The sequence below is a fragment of the Phoenix dactylifera genome, chromosome 12, assembly GCF_051530095.1.
Source record: "Phoenix dactylifera cultivar Ajwa chromosome 12, Ajwa_hap1_PhDact_Kaust_v1.1, whole genome shotgun sequence".
In the NCBI taxonomy this organism is placed as follows: domain Eukaryota; kingdom Viridiplantae; phylum Streptophyta; class Magnoliopsida; order Arecales; family Arecaceae; genus Phoenix; species Phoenix dactylifera.
This window is the reverse complement of record NC_143201.1, coordinates 17236402-17252222: the sequence shown is the minus strand read 5'-3', so window position 1 is coordinate 17252222 and position 15821 is coordinate 17236402. Positions and strand designations below refer to the sequence as shown.

The 15821-nt window shown below is 35.7% G+C and overlaps 1 protein-coding gene across 4 annotated transcripts; it reads left to right on the top strand.

Moving 5' to 3' along the window:
• The first annotated feature begins 2286 nt into the window (after nt 1-2286).
• LOC103716137 (uncharacterized) lies at nt 2287-13349 on the top strand. 4 transcript variants are annotated; one of them, XM_088708689.2, is made up of 5 exons: nt 2287-2575; nt 3352-3667; nt 4065-4143; nt 7711-7841; nt 11001-12928. In XM_088708689.2, exons 2-5 carry the CDS (start codon nt 3353-3355, stop codon nt 11067-11069), a joined length of 594 nt encoding a protein of 197 aa, XP_088564815.1. In that variant the 5' UTR covers nt 2287-2575; nt 3352; the 3' UTR covers nt 11070-12928. The 4 variants fall into 4 exon arrangements, with proteins under 4 accessions (XP_088564815.1, XP_088564816.1, XP_038985873.1 ...); XM_088708690.2 differs by lacking the exon at nt 11001-12928 and adding an exon at nt 12935-13071 and having other exon boundaries at nt 2288-2575; XM_039129945.3 differs by lacking the exon at nt 11001-12928 and adding an exon at nt 12967-13349 and having other exon boundaries at nt 2289-2575; nt 3325-3667.
• The last annotated feature ends 2472 nt before the right edge of the window (nt 13350-15821 follow it).

The following is a 15821-nucleotide window of genomic DNA, read 5'->3' as shown; positions in this document are numbered from 1 at the left end:
CGGAGTCTGTCGATCTAGAGGGATTTAGAGCCTTAGAGGTCAATCTTTCCCATGCAGCAAGATTTCAGGCTCTCACCGCTCGGAGTTGGTTGATCAGTTGATGGAAGCGGCAAAGGTGTGAATGGGTAGGCTAGTAGTTTAGTCAATAGAAGAAAACCTGGAAACCCTAAGGAACGGGGGTCGGTGGATGGAAGAACTGAAAAACCTCAAAACCCTCAAAGACTAGATGGAATGTGGCGGAGAACCAGAGAAGAAGTTGCTAGAGAAGAGAATAGAGATGGACAGACTCATGGAGTACCTATAGTGATCGGTGGATGGAAGAACCGAAGAACCTCAAAACCCTCAAGGATGAAAGATCGGATGGTAAGTGGAACAGGGGAAGAGAACCAGCGTCCAGGGAAGAAGTCTCTAGAGAAGAGATCGAGAGAATGGAGACGGACAACGACGGACTGATGGAGAATGGACAGTGGACTGGAGAATGCAGTACGGCGCTTGAGTAGGACCACGTGGGCGGCCGAAGGCGAGAAGGCAGGATTTAGGCATTTAGCTTTATATAGTAACGGGTCGGGTCGGGTCCCGGATCAAGATTGGGTGGACCCGACCCGACCCGAAAAATAGATCGGGTCTAAATTTAGGACCCGACCCGACCCCGCGGGTCCTAAAATTCAGGTCGGGTCGGGTCTAAAGCGGGTCGGGTCGGGTCGGGTCCCGGGTCGACCCGACCCATTTGCAGCCTTAACTAGAATAGAAGGTGAACTACAAGAAAGTAGCAAGTAATACATTTAAAGGCATCTTATTATTTTTTTTAAAAGAAAATCTATAAACCTAGATTACAATATGCTACAAATTACAGCAACAATGAACTAATACTTGGAAAATTCAACATATTGAGTTAAGGATCTATGAGCAATCTATAATACATATGCTAAAATGAATCTAATGGGATATTAATTTATTTAGCAATAATATGGTGGCTCATCAAATATAAAAAATAATTTATTATGCAAGATGTTAGTATCAACAACAATAAATAAAACCTAAAACAACAATAATAACTGGCTAATTTATATTATAGATTTTAAGTTCTTACAGCTTAATCTATAGATTATATTATATGTTGTATAAATGGATTGGTTTGGTTTGGTCTTGGGTTACTTGACCTCATAATCTAAATCCAAGCTAATCATATCATGTTTCTAAAAGTTGAAACCGAAAACAATTTGACCTTGTTTTGCACCCAAGCCAAGCCAACCCAGTGAGATTGGTTCGATTTGTTTCTTTGATCAACCCAAATTGATGTGCACCCTTAGTTTTAGCACCGTATCTTCAACCTTTGCCTGCTCTCTCTACTACCCTCTATGTTCATTGGGTTCCATGACCAAACTACAACACTAAAATAAGATAAAATAGATTAAGACTACATTTTTGGCACCTCTTTGATAAACAAGGAATTGAAGAGCTCCAATTATTATCAAATGCATCGTAACAAAGTCTATTAATCAATTGAAACCAAATAAATACCAAATCAGTGTTAATGTGGATTAGCAATTCATTTGTTGCTATTGGCTAGGACAATTATTAACTCTTAATGTTTAGATAATTGATAGTAGAATGAGCGAGTCATGGTTATACATAGGGATGCCCTACATCGTTTCCAAATTGCTATACACTTCCTTGACGGTACTTCATATTTTGGCTGTTCAACATGTGAATAGGCTTCACCATCATGGTTTCCTAAAACATAAATCTCGTGATGAAGGAACTCATTAACAGTTCTATACCAATATAGTAAATGTCAAGTCATTATTCCATTGTACATCATAAATTTACAGATAATTGACAAATATGATCATTAAGGATGTAATTTAGCTTTGCTACATGCGAACTTCAACCAATAACGAACTCTACCCAAATAACTATGGTTATGTAGCTTCATTGGCTAGCAATAGGCTGCAAATTTAATTTTCTTTTGATTTCTAGATATCCAATAACGGGATAAGTTTAAAATGAATGTTAGATGCATGGTTTTCGTAACTTTCATTGCTTTTTCATCCACCATTCACTTCCAATTTGATATTTTCATTTATAATGTGCGAACAAGCTCCATTTCCACTACATTTTGACAAATAAATCCAGTGATAACCTTATTTACAATTTTAATACCAGTATGGCAATTTTAAGTCTTAAACTCATACATGTAAAGTTTTTAACAACCAACTTTAAGATTCACAATATCTTGATGGGGTCTAACGTAGTACAGATATAGCGGAGATTATTTCATCTCTATCACACGTCCTTCTCTCTACCACGCATGCCTCCATGCAATTACACATGCAACGCGCTTGACATCACCCACACTTTGGCCCGTTCCGCCGCCAATTTTGATTGAACAAAGTGGTCGTCCAGGAGAAGGGAACTCGGAAATCTCTCTCTGTGAATCTTGTCCCTTTTCTCGATTCCAATCTTGCCTTAACTAAACCCTAGATCTTGGGCAGAGAAAGGAAAGAAGAGCCCTTCTTATACCCGGGACCCCCTCCGGTTCCTTCCCCACCCTAACCCTAATCGGGGTCGCCAGGTACGCGTTCTCGCAGGCTTTTCTCATTCTCTCTTCCGTTGGAAATTTCAATTATTTTCGAGTGTTTTTTTTTTTTAAATCGTGGAAGGGTTTTCTTCAATTGATTATTGTTTCTTTGAAGTGGTTGGTTGATTCTTGATGGTGTTCTTTCTCCCCCTTTCCTTCTATTGTTTTCCAAAGATTGTGTGATGATTTATAAGAGTAATTTGTCCCTTTTATGCTCGATTTTTTGGATTCAGTCTTTCTTTCTTTTGCGAAATCCCTGTTCTTGGTGTACTCCGCTTGAAATTCATATTTTGTGAATAAACATGCTTTCTTTTCTCTCTTTTCTTTTTCTTGTTTGGGAATCAAGATATAATAGTTCTAGTATGTAATCTTTTTGGCAACATAAGGTTTAGTTTTTTTAATCTAGTTTTTATTATTACTATTATTTGGGTGTTTCAATAGGAGCGATAATATAAAAGAGCTGTCTTTTTTCTTCCATGCATTGGGCAAAAAAGTAATGTATAAACTTATTATTTATGTGAATAAAAATGTTTTCTTATCTTTTTTCTTGTTTTGGGAATCGAGATATAATAGTTCTTGGATATAGTCTTTTTTGCAGCATAAAATTTAGTCATTTTAATCTAATCCCATCTATTTGGGTGTTTCAATAGGAGTGCATAATATAAAAAAGCTGTCTTTTTTTCTACTTGTATTGGAAAAAGGTTGAATTTGAGGATTTTCGATGATGTATCTTGTAAGTTTAGGATTTTGCTGACTGATATCATACATAGCATGAGTACATGGGAGCTGCTGAGGCGATCTGGGAAGAGGCAGGCAAGGGACGGTACCCGTGTGAAGATGGTTCTAAATGTTGACCTCAATGTGCCACCACTTGAGAGCTGGTCGGCGGATGGAGCTTCCGGTTCTGCACATCCATGTGTATCGCAGGGAGCTGCTGTTCCTGTCAATCCTCAGTGCAGTCATTCCACCAGAGGGCAGCAAGGGGTGGTTCCCACATCCAATAATGGGTTAAGCAGTTTGCCCATTGATGTAGAGGCACTTGAGGATGAAGTTGAGATGCTCTCTTCCTTGAGAGAATTTCCTCAAGTTTGTTCTTCATTCCTTGTCTTTTTCCCCCAAAATCGTTTAAAAATGTGATTTATGGTGTGAACTTATAGTCTTGGTCTGTGAATCCTTGGTATCATTTATCCTCAATTGTGCCTGAATCCCTGGGCAGGCCGAAAGACTTGCTCATGACGGGGATGAGTTATGAAATTAAGCCTGTCTTTGGATTCAATGTACGAAGGATTGTATGGTAACATATCATTACATGTGAGATGCATATAATATGCAATATAATTAATATGTATAATCAATGGCTTTTCCAAGTTGTATAATTAAACTTGTTTTGCCGTTATCAGTTATCGCCTTCTGATCTGTTTTCTATCGTCACTCTCTTGAGCATGATATGTCGTTTACATGGATGCTTTTGTTATTGGTTTAGACAAGAAACCATGCCAGGAGGAACCAACCTGTGACGGTAGTCCTAGATGGAGATCTTGAATCGAGACCAAGACAATCAGGTGATTTTAAGATCCAAGATGAAGTGAATCATGCTTCTGTTACATGATGAACAACTATAGATCCAATTTCTATTTTGGACTCAGAGCATCCTAGTATCAGATCAAGTGATAAATTCTTCAATAAGTTCAATGCCTGATATTTTTTAACTGCTGATAATGGTCTAGAATCTTTCTTGTTGAGCCCATATCTTGTTGGTTGGAAATGCCTGCAGAATTCAATGCTTAGTTGCTTATGGCATAGTCAATGCTTAATCTATTCTTTTTTGTTAAACTTTCTTTCCTGTTTTATGGCTTTAGTTACTGCCATGCAAAATTGCTCTTAGCATATTTCTCTTTTTACATATCGCTGGCTATATTCAGAATTCTTTTTTATTCTAAAACTATAATAATCACATCCACTAAAACATAATACTTACTATTATATCCTTATATATATATATATATATATATATATATATATATATATATATATATATATATATAATGCTTAGAGTTTACAGTGTGATAATCTTGTCAAAATACTTGTATCATCATTTTGCATCATACTGTTGTATTTATCATCCAGAGTTTCCATCACCTCTAGATATATAGAACGCACGAAGAACAAGCACTATTGAATCTGTAATCAATATGTAGTCCTATTGGATGCCTAGGCCCTATATCTCGACGCATTCGTATCACAATAATCAACCTACCAAGTCTAGATAACTGTACTATCCTAGCTATTCATTCAAACTCCTTTGTCTTTTGGATGTTACATCAAGTGCTCCATCCTGAGATCCATTGCCTCCTTAATGCTAATTCTAATCACATATTGCTATTTGCTGGCCGATCAGGCAATCCTAGGCTCCACTACTTCCTTGTTCATATATGGTTCCTATAGCACTGTAAAAATTTAAAATTCTGGACACAACGACAAGATTCTAATTGAGGCTCTCTCCATCAGGAGAAGGGTCCCAAACTGTTGGCTAAGCTTATATTATTACTGGAATCCTGCATGTATGATTCATATGATGGCATGCTCCTAGAAAAGGATAGAAAAAATGGAAACAAAAAAAATTCGTGCCTGAGTTGTTTCTCAAAGGAGGACTAAAAAAAATGAGTCGTGTTACTAAAAGAAGAGGACATATTCACTCGCTCTCCAAGGAAAGGAAAAAGTGGGGGTGGAAACCACATGTAGGACATGCATTGGAGTTGTTTTGTCATCAACAAAGAAGAAACAGAGGCACGGTATCTTCTTTTTATAGGACAGGTTGAAGGTTATGACATGATACAAGTGGAGTTTGCTTAGTTAAGAGTCACAATCAAGGGGTCGAAACACACCACCAGAGTTTGCATTACATATAAAGACTAGAGAACATGCAGCATCATATTGAATGAGGCCTTTCAGGCATTTGGTTCTAGTAGTTAAGCTATTATTGGATTTTAATAATGGCTTCTATTTCCATACTGGATTTTAACATAATTAGCTTTTTCTTTGAAGGTGAATTAACATGGTCATATTAGAATTAATGCAAAGCTGTTGTGGGATCTGGAGAGTTATAAGGTATGATACAAAAACAATTATGAATACATGGTTGCCAAGCATGCTTTTGATGGCCATAGTGGAATTTTAATATCAAGGCGTTACCAAAAGAGGCCTAGACTATGGCACAATTTTAGGTTTGCCAAATTGGTTTAAGCTCTATGTTTGACACGTACAGAGTCTTACTTTAGATTTTTAAGAACTTGCTGTTAAATATGTTGGGCCTTTTTATATGGTGAATGAGAATAGTAATATATTGCTGCATCCATACAATTCAATCTAGAAGAAATTGGCATGATAAAGTAAAAGCATAGATTAGTTTACATCCTGGAAGACATTAAACCATCTGTATACACTCTTGTTCCCTAATCCTTTTGTTTGCTTTGCCTTTCTATCTAACAATGTAATATTAAGATTCATGACCAAGTTATGGTTTTGCATAGGCAAATTTCTTGAAATGACTTCCTCCTAAATCACAAATGTCCATTAAAATATTATTCCACCTAAACCAAGCACATGCATGATGTATTCCTTGTGCATGGTAACATTCATTGCAAATGATTTCATTATTCATTCACTTATAGATGCTTATTAAGTATTGTTTTATCTTGATGCCCATATGGTAATATTTTGCCAATTTATGAGACAATAGGCATCCATCATATGCTTCATAACAAATTAGTCATTTTTATAACACTTGCCAAGCATGGTTTCAAAATATCTAGCCAGATGGCTTAAAAAAACATTTTATCTAGAGGTGAGTTAGCAAAAATAATTGTCCTGGGGCTTCTACTTTGGGCTTAGTGTCTACAACTTTCTCCTTTCAAAGTTAGATATATCTCTTACAAGGATTATTGAGGTGGAGAAGAGCCATCTATGTCATTTTCTTCTGTGAGAGCTGACCTAAAATAAATTAACTTCCTTCTCATGACTCAAAAAAATGCAAAAATGGTGATCATGTCCTTTTGATTATTGACAACTTGTTTGATTTGTTCTCTCTTCTCCATACCTTTAAGTATCCCTATGGCCTTTGATTCCTAGCACTTGGTAAAGGCATGTGGAACATCCAATAGCTAATATAAAATATCAGTAGAAGTTATCTTTTGAGCTGAATATGTGAGGCTTGTGCATTATCTTTGAACTAAATATGTGAGGCCTTTGCTTTTAATCACCCCAAGGCTTAAATGGACTGAACTACCTCATCATTTCCTTTGGCCTTTTAAAGCTCTGTTGTCGAGTGACATTTGATTCATTGATAGGATCATATGCATCCCGTAGAAATTCAGACGTTATGTTGGAAAGAAATATTAGTTCATCACTTTTCTTTAATTTTTCTAGTTAAATTTTCCATTTTACCAATCCTAATTTGTTCTATAGTTTACTAGACTGTAATCATAAATATATACACAATGTTTATATGTTCACTTTAAAATCAATTCTCTTACACGTGGGTACATGGTTCTACTTGAATATGGGTTATGTCTAGCATATTTTATTGAACAGAACATGGGACTTCATGATTCATGACATAAATTAACTTCATATTAGCATATATTTCTTTGCAATTGCATTTTTAACCACCATCCTTTGCAGGAATTTGAGAATGGTTTAGTAATAGAAACAAGAATTTTAACAGTGGACAGGCTAGCATCTTATAGCTTTTGGATGGCTTCTGTATTTTGGTGTTTTCAAGTATGGGCTTAATTTTTTTTAATTGTATCTTATTTCTGAACTTCTTAAACTTCTTAACTTTTTTTGTCAAAAATGTGGCTCAAAATAAGCTGGTTGGTTAATGTCATTCTGGTCATGGTCTTGGTTTTTCTGGATTTGTATAAAGCTTCTTTATATTCTATGATGTGTTCTTGTTTGAAGTTTTCTATTGTTCTTGTTTTTTTTTTGCATCTACAAAGGAATTACGATAACTATGATATAATTAAGTGAAATAGTTGTTTATGTATTTAGATTTAAGTCCCTTATATGCTGTTTATGGTACTTTCTGTTCTGTTTTATGTGTCAACTCAATGTTCAATCTGTTTCTGTAGGGGTCGCTATTGGGGAACCGGTGACCACATTATTCCTCAACACTCATAACAAGCGTGAAAGGATTCCGACAAACATGACTATAATTAATTGTGATCTTTATCTGGATCCGGAAGAAGAGAATAATGAAAAGGTAATTACTGTTTGTTGACATCTATTATTTCACATTGTTTTGCCTATTCTTCTTCATGTCTACACATGTCTATAATTTCAATAGACTCTGTAAGTTTCGTCTTCCAGATTTTTTTTCTATAATTTTTATCCTGAATAGATTGCACTTTTGTTTTTTCTTAAAAAACTCTCTTTTCCCATTGCTAAGCTTTTACCTAACAGAAACATTATACTAAAAGATCATCTTGTCTTCCAGTGTTATATGAAGATTGATTTGAGCAAAATCTTTTTTCATTGGCTTTTGGGTTTGGTTGTATAACATGTTCCATCTTAATTAGCTTTAGTCATATTTTTGTTAATTTTACTGTGGAGTTTGGTCTTGATAATTTATTCTCTGATAAATTCTAAGCTACATATTTGTTTGGTTATAGGGCTCTAATTATAATATTGAGGCATTTAACATTGGGGATTATGATATCACATCAGTATATAAAGACATTAGCTAGTAAGAGGACTAACAACAATCTGTGGGTTTAAAAATATGAAAAATTGGAATGACGTGCAAGATGGTATTGAAACTTTTGATTTGTATGGTGGTAGCATATTATAAATTCTTGAATCAAGAAAAATATGCACATATGCTATTTTTTCATCGTATGATGATTTCATCACTTGATGCTTTTGTTTTTGCACATCTTCTCTAGTGCTTTATTTTGGCCACTTCAAAACCTTTAAAAACCCTATAAATTTTCAACACTAGCTGCTACAGCACCTTCCCTTGGAACCCTTTTCCCCCTTTTTGGTCTTCCTTTTTTATCTGAAGTTCATCACTTACTAAATTTCAAGACCTGTAAATTTCAGAGGAACTGATAAAGTTTCTCCTGATAAGATTTCATTATGACATTCTAAACCCTAGACAACATACCTTGCCCTACTAGCCTATTACTATTCACTAAATTCAGCTAGGGAAACTACTTTGTTAGTAACAATTAGTTTAGATATTATTCTTAACTTCTAGTGAACTGTATTTCCAATCTTTATCATCTTAGAGTCGTTATTCACTTTGCTGGTCCTCTTTCCATTTCTTCCCTCCAGCACTACTTTTTTGAAGCTAAAGGAATTTGGTGGCAAAAAGAAATCAAAAGGAGAGGATTCAAAGTTCAAAGGAAGTAAAATGAACATGCAACAGTAGGAATGTAGAAGTCTATCTAGAACTCATTTCCTTCTAATTATTATACTTTAGTTTTCTCGGGAAGTCACTTCTAACTAAATTTTAGGTTAGAAGTAACATTGAAGCATCAACTTTTCCCATCAATTTCCAAGATCTTTTAGTATGATGATATTGGAGGATAAGAAAATAAAATAGAGCGATACAAAAGGTTTGCTATTGCTTTGTTGGGGTTAGGTCCATAGGTCTAGGATATTATTCATTATGGCAGAGATAAGTAGCTAATGGGAGAAACGACTGAATTTGATTTAGGGATGAAACATTTACCAAAACAACTAATGTATTAATGAGAGATTATCAAGATATGATGAAGGCCCTTAGATATTTTAAATTTTGGAGGATTCACGGGATCATTTATTGTTGCAAAGTCGTTATTGATTATCTTAGCTTGCTGGTCATGGAGAGGAATGCCTTTATATCCTTTGCACACATGCCGAGTTTGCATGCATGTGTAGAAAGCTTTCTCAAAAAAGGTTTTTTGCATCCATTTGTAAGAAATAATAGAATATTAAATTAAATATTTTATTGTGGAGTCCATCAAGATTGAAAGAAAAATTTTTCTTTCAGTTATTCATTTATTTTAATCTAGGGAAGCTTAGTTAAATTTTCAATCTAAGGGTTAGACTTGCAAGGGCTGCCTAGTGCCTAGACATCAATTTGGTGCTTCGGTGGATGCCTACATGTTAAAACAACCTTAAAAAAATTAAAAAATAATAAATATAATGAGAAATTCAAAATTAATTATGATATAAATAGCAAAGCATAATAGTCAGTTGATGGGAAATAATAACTTGGAGACGGTCATATCTAAAAAGTGAAACATAAGTATCAAATATGTAGTAAGTTGATGGGAAGTGCCAACTTGGAAGCTTTCATTCACAAATCAATCTTGGCATCCATATCGAAACACATTGTCTTTGAGGACTGCATGCCGCAGCACCTGAGCAGGCAATGAAAGGTCAAGGCGGTGCCAGATTGTAACTTATTACAAAATAAAAATTACAGAGAAACCTGAAAAAGAAAAGTTATAATCTAACAAATGAAACACAACAAATCAACTAAGATTTTGCAAATCAATGGCAAGTGTCGTCTTGGCGACATTTAATTCTGATTTATATATTGATCCTCTCCTCCATACTCAAAAATGATGCAACCCTCTAAGGTTGGGGTGTTTGTGGGGCCATCTAGGTGGCCCAGGCAGTTGTCTTTGAAACCAAAGGTGATGCATTATGGAAAATATTAATGCACAGCTCCCTCTGGGCAGCCTTTCTTGGCAGGCACTTAAGTGGCGGTCATCTTTTAAATCATAATCTCTCTCTCCAAAGTAGTCTCTTATAATTTATTTCTTTTTGCATGTAAACCCTCAATAAAGGTAAATGTGCAAAAGGAAATAATTTATATGGGTATTATATAAATAGTAAAAACATACGCAAAAAAGAAATAATTTACAAGGGTATGGATGTAAATGGTAAACTTGCAAGAGTATACATGCAATTTTAGATGTTTAGAAGGTTATACATATAAAAAGAATTATTTATAAGGGTGTATGCACAAAAAGTAAAATTGCTAGGGTATACACTCAATCTCAGATATTTATTGCAAAATATGTTTTGACAGGAGCTGCTTAATAAGGAAACAAGGTCTCTGCTAGATCTTGACATTGATGATTCCTTTTTCTTATATTGAACTTATATTATATCTTAAACAAAAAGATCTTTTATGCCATGCTAGTTCACTGTTTTGATTTGAAAGATGTCATATCATCTCTTTCCCCCTGTTCTGTAAGGGGAACAGGAGATGATATTCTTATAGGCTTTCCTGCTTCCACGTCCTCTGTTGTGGCTGTCCCATTCTTCTTGCTTCGCTTTTTAGTCTCATCAAGCTCCTTATCTGTAGTATTTGCCTCCATTTCTCTCTTTTGGTTCGACATAGTTTCTCCATTTGCCAATTCAGATTCGCCATCACTGTCGGCCCACAGAGTATCTACAAACGCATTTGCTTCCTCAAGTTCAGCAGGACTGAGCAGCGGGCCATGCATTTGTTGGGAATTGACTGGGAATGCATACATGTATTCAAACTTATTAGGTGGACTATATGAAGTTGGCAGGGGATTGTATTCAATCTCAGGGGGGTTGTCAAGCGACAAGAAGTTCCAGTCAGAGAATGACATCGTCAAGAACGGGAGCTTCTCTAAACTGAAACCTAAGAATTGGGAGGGGGAGAAAATGGACAATGGCACTAGTTTTCTTTCTGTATCTATTTTTCTCTAGTTGGCTTGGATATATAGAGAGGATTCGGAGGTTCGAGAAGGAGAGAAATTATCACCATTTTGTATAAAAGGCATGAATCTGGAATTCAATGGGGAGAGTAAATTCGAGTTAATCTAATCTTCCCTGGATTTAGTAGTCAGGGATTGAATGTGACGTGAGATTAGCCGTGCATTTCCTCTTACATTGTCAAGTTTCCTTAAATACAAATGATTGACTGACACCCTGAAATTTAGACTGCTACAGTGTGCCAATTCAACAGAACTTGCAGTCATTTACGTCTACAACGTACACGAATTTATTGACACTATGGATATAGATGTGAACTTTAACAAGTTCAGGGTATCAGGCATAAAAGTTAAGTTTCAGTTAACCTAATTACTGTGAATCCTTTTGGCTATATTTTCGTCTTAATTGCTTGAAACCCATATATTGAAAAAAAGGAGAGATTTCTAAGTGATTGAAACAATTCATTAGATAACCTCAATTTTCTTGTGTTGTTGTTTCTTTTCCCAACTCGCCTAGCATTCAAGGCAATGATGTGCTCAGAGATTTACAAACCAAGGAAATGTGACCTGATCTAGATAAAATCCAACCAGTACTGATTCATCTTTTCTTGGATATTTAAGTGTGGGTGGGCAAAGACACTGACATGGATCATTTATTCTAGTCTGCATCCCTTACTAGATCATTTTGATCTGGTAAGATAGGCAGAAAATGATCTGGTAAGGGAGGTTGTCTTGTGTCCCGGGGGGGGGGGGGGGAGATATATTTTTCCCCTTTCTTTCTTCCACATGCCCTGTGCCCGCCTGCGTGCGATATATTTTTCCCCTTTCTTTCTTCCACATGCCCTGTGCCCGCCTGCGTGCTTGTATGCATGCGTGAGTGCATTCATCTGTGCATTGGGGGTTGGACATTAATACTTTGGTGCTGTTGATAAAAGATTTGCAAGTCAGCATTCGAAGCTTGCTTAACTTAACCCTGATTAAACTGAATTAGGCTCTATCTGAACTGCATTTTCTTCGCAAACCACATATCTCTAGTTAACTAGCATACCACTTGGCTCTCCTCCATGGGCTTTGGCTTGTCTTGGTGCCTCAGTAACTACAATGTTGAATGACCTCATATTAGGCCCAAAGGGCCCAATGTAGGCAGCCAGCATGCCACTCAACCTGTGGCTTTTTTATTTGCCATATCAGTAACTTGTTTGAATTCTGGAGATGGAGGAGTCAACTATTATTGTTATTACTTTTGCTGCTTTTGTACTTCTCACATCCAAAAAGAGAGCGTGGGAGAGAATTACTTTTATGCTTAATCTAGTGAAGCACAGAGATTGAAATAAGTTATAATGTTAATGATAGGTCATTTTATTGCTTTACCTAATTAATTACAGAAGTCAATGGATCTCTTGATATTCTTCGTGCTATGTTTTCCGTGCAAGAGCAGTTTTCGGAGCTTTATCTATTGGCACTGAAATTTCCCTTAGCTATTTATGCTCTAAATGCTAGGTTTTTTTTTGCAGTTCTTTGTCCTTTGTAATCAGGCATTTCATTAGGAGATATAATTTTATTGTTTAATAAGCAGGACTACATTTCTAGTCAACTTTCTTTTGTCTTCCAGCTCAAATTCTAACCCTTTCAACACAACTGCAGAAGAGGGCTCTGATGAAATCTAATCTGGAGCCAGAAAAGGTTGTTGCAAAGGAACCCACCTTCACCTGCCCTGTTTGCATGAACCCGTTGGTTGAGGCATCATCAACTATTTGTGGCCATATTTTCTGTGACAGCTGCATCAAAGCCTCCATTAAAACCCAAAAGAAGTGCCCTACCTGTAGGCGGAAGCTTACTATGAATAACTTTCATAGGGTGTACCTCCCAACCATTGATTGACTGAGTGGAGTCTCATTCATTTCCTTTTGTGGCTCCCGCGATACTTGTTTTAACTACCCTTAGGGTCTGGGAAAGCCACTCTTCAGGATTTTAACAACTTTTGTCTGACAAATGTTAACAATTAAAGTTAACTGGCAATGTGATTACATATACATTGTTTGTGGTGCGATGAGTTGAGGAATCTAAATTCATATGCTGCTTATCTGCCCTCTTGTAGAATGTGATATCTTTACAGCCCAGAAGGTACATGTAGTTGGATAAGTTTTCAGAACTACTGTTGCTTCCAGGTGGTTTTGTAGTGATATCATGGATTTTGCTTCTCCAATACGTCATAGTTGATAGATTTTTTCGAACCCAAAGGCCAAAGAGAACCTACAGCAAGATATAGAACTCAGTTGATCTTTCAAATTATTCATCTTCTAATTTGTTAGCACATTCCTTTCTGCCGATCTTGGTTAGAACTATTTAGGCCCCATTTGGAGAGCTTTTGGAGGGCCAAAAAGTACTCTCTGGTCCTCTAAAAGCATTTTTAGATAAAATAGAAGTATTTGGTAAAAAATTCAAGAAGCTGTTTTAGCTTTTCTAAAAAACTAAAAACAGCTTTTTGAGGAAAGCTTCATTTTGGAGCTTTTCAGAAAAATACTTTTAAGTCCGGTTGGGAATCTATTTTTTTGACCAAAATATCTATAATAAGATATAACAATTTTACAAAAAATGTCATTTTAATGATTGTTTAATCAATTTTATCATATGGTTAGAAAATTTGTTATATTATGAAAAAATAATTTACGCTAATAATTTTAATATTTTATATCTTTATTATTGTATTATACTATAAATATGATGTTATATTATATTATATCATAATACATCGATATGTTATGTTAAATAATTTAATATTATATTAAATTATTATGCTATGGTATACAATATTATATTACTATATTATAATAATATTATATTATATTACAGTAATATTATACTATATAATATATTATGTATTAATATATATTATAATTTATTATGCTCGTTGTATAATACTATGCAATATTCTTTATGGTCATTTCGTCATACCAAAAATATTTTGTTAATTTATTTACCAAAAACATGTTAAATTGACACAGCATTTTAGAAATCTAGTTAGCAAACAGCAAACAACTTTTTATAAAAGCTTTACTTTCAAAATTTCTACTTCCAAAAGCTCTATTGCCAACAGCTCCTCCAAACGAAACCTTATTGTCCGGAGGATGTTGTGACACAACTTTACCATACCTGCTTCTCAGGTAGGGAGAAAGGTTCCTTCTACAACTTGTTATTACCTTCGAGGCTTCGACCAAAAGCTTTAGACATGAACTATACTATCCCCGTACCAAAACATCTCGTTACTTCAGTCGCTTTACTTCTTTGAAAGTGATTATCTTGAAACTTGGTTTCATCTCAACAATTTCCTTATGCAGTGTTTGGTGGGGAGACCCTATATCTGATAGTTTCTGAATATATTATACATGTTTTCAAAATTCAGTGAAACAGGATGATACGGATGGAATCATACTGTTCCAGCATGAAACGGGTGCTGGTTGCTGGATGCCAAAATAGCTGCATTGGTGTCTGGTTGGTATTGATTTGCATCGGTGCATATTAGCCATACCATACCGGTCGCAGCAGCCAAATTTTTCAAGTTTTAGAATTTATCGGTTTTGTACATACTGTGGGTATTGGTACGGTATTAATACTGTGCCCTTCCAATGGAAAAATAGTATGGGATTCGGTATTGGTATTCAAAATCATGATATCGAGTTTCTACCACCAACAGTCACAACTACTTTTTATTGTTGTTTTTGAGGACTACTAGGGTTTTATGTCAACTTGCTTTCTTTCTTTCTTCGTTTTTATTTTTCTTGTTGCCCCATCAGGCCATGATGATAGTTTCAAACTAATCCATCTGTTTCTGGTTAAGTGACCTGTTGGCATGTTGCTAAGTAGTCAGCAATGAAATGTTCCTCCCTAAATTTCAGATTTGGTGCCAATCCAAAACAAGTGCACATAAATTTGCCAGATGAACCCATTTGTCTCTGCTGATGCATTCCTGCCTTAGAAGAGAGGCACTAATTCCTTATTTCTTGGAACACTTCCATTCCACCCATTTCCTAATAATACACTGATGCTTGGGATACATTGAGGGAGACTGTCCTAAGCCCTGGAAGTAAACCAAGGAGGAAACCCAGGATCTGGTCACACCTTTGAGGAAGTTAGGCTTCCAAGTAGCAATGCAGTGGCTCAGCATTTTGGCTCAGTATTAGACATGCAGGATGAGGGAAGATTTCCTTTTAGATAGATAGAATAAGTTGATATATTCGAATGCCACAAAACTAAAGGGAGAATCGCACACGTGCGCTCGGAATTATAGATCACATTGCGCATGTGCGTTCTGCCCAACGAGTTGAGTCAGGTTAAACGGGTTAAATGGGTAAGCATTGCTAGCTCTGGTCCCATGAGTTTGTGTTATTATGGAGATATTAATAAGTTTACTCTGAGCTTGTCTAGATAATGTTCAGGGATATTCTTGGCCATCTAAACATTCTCAAGAACAAACAAAAGAAATGCCAGAGTGGAAGAAT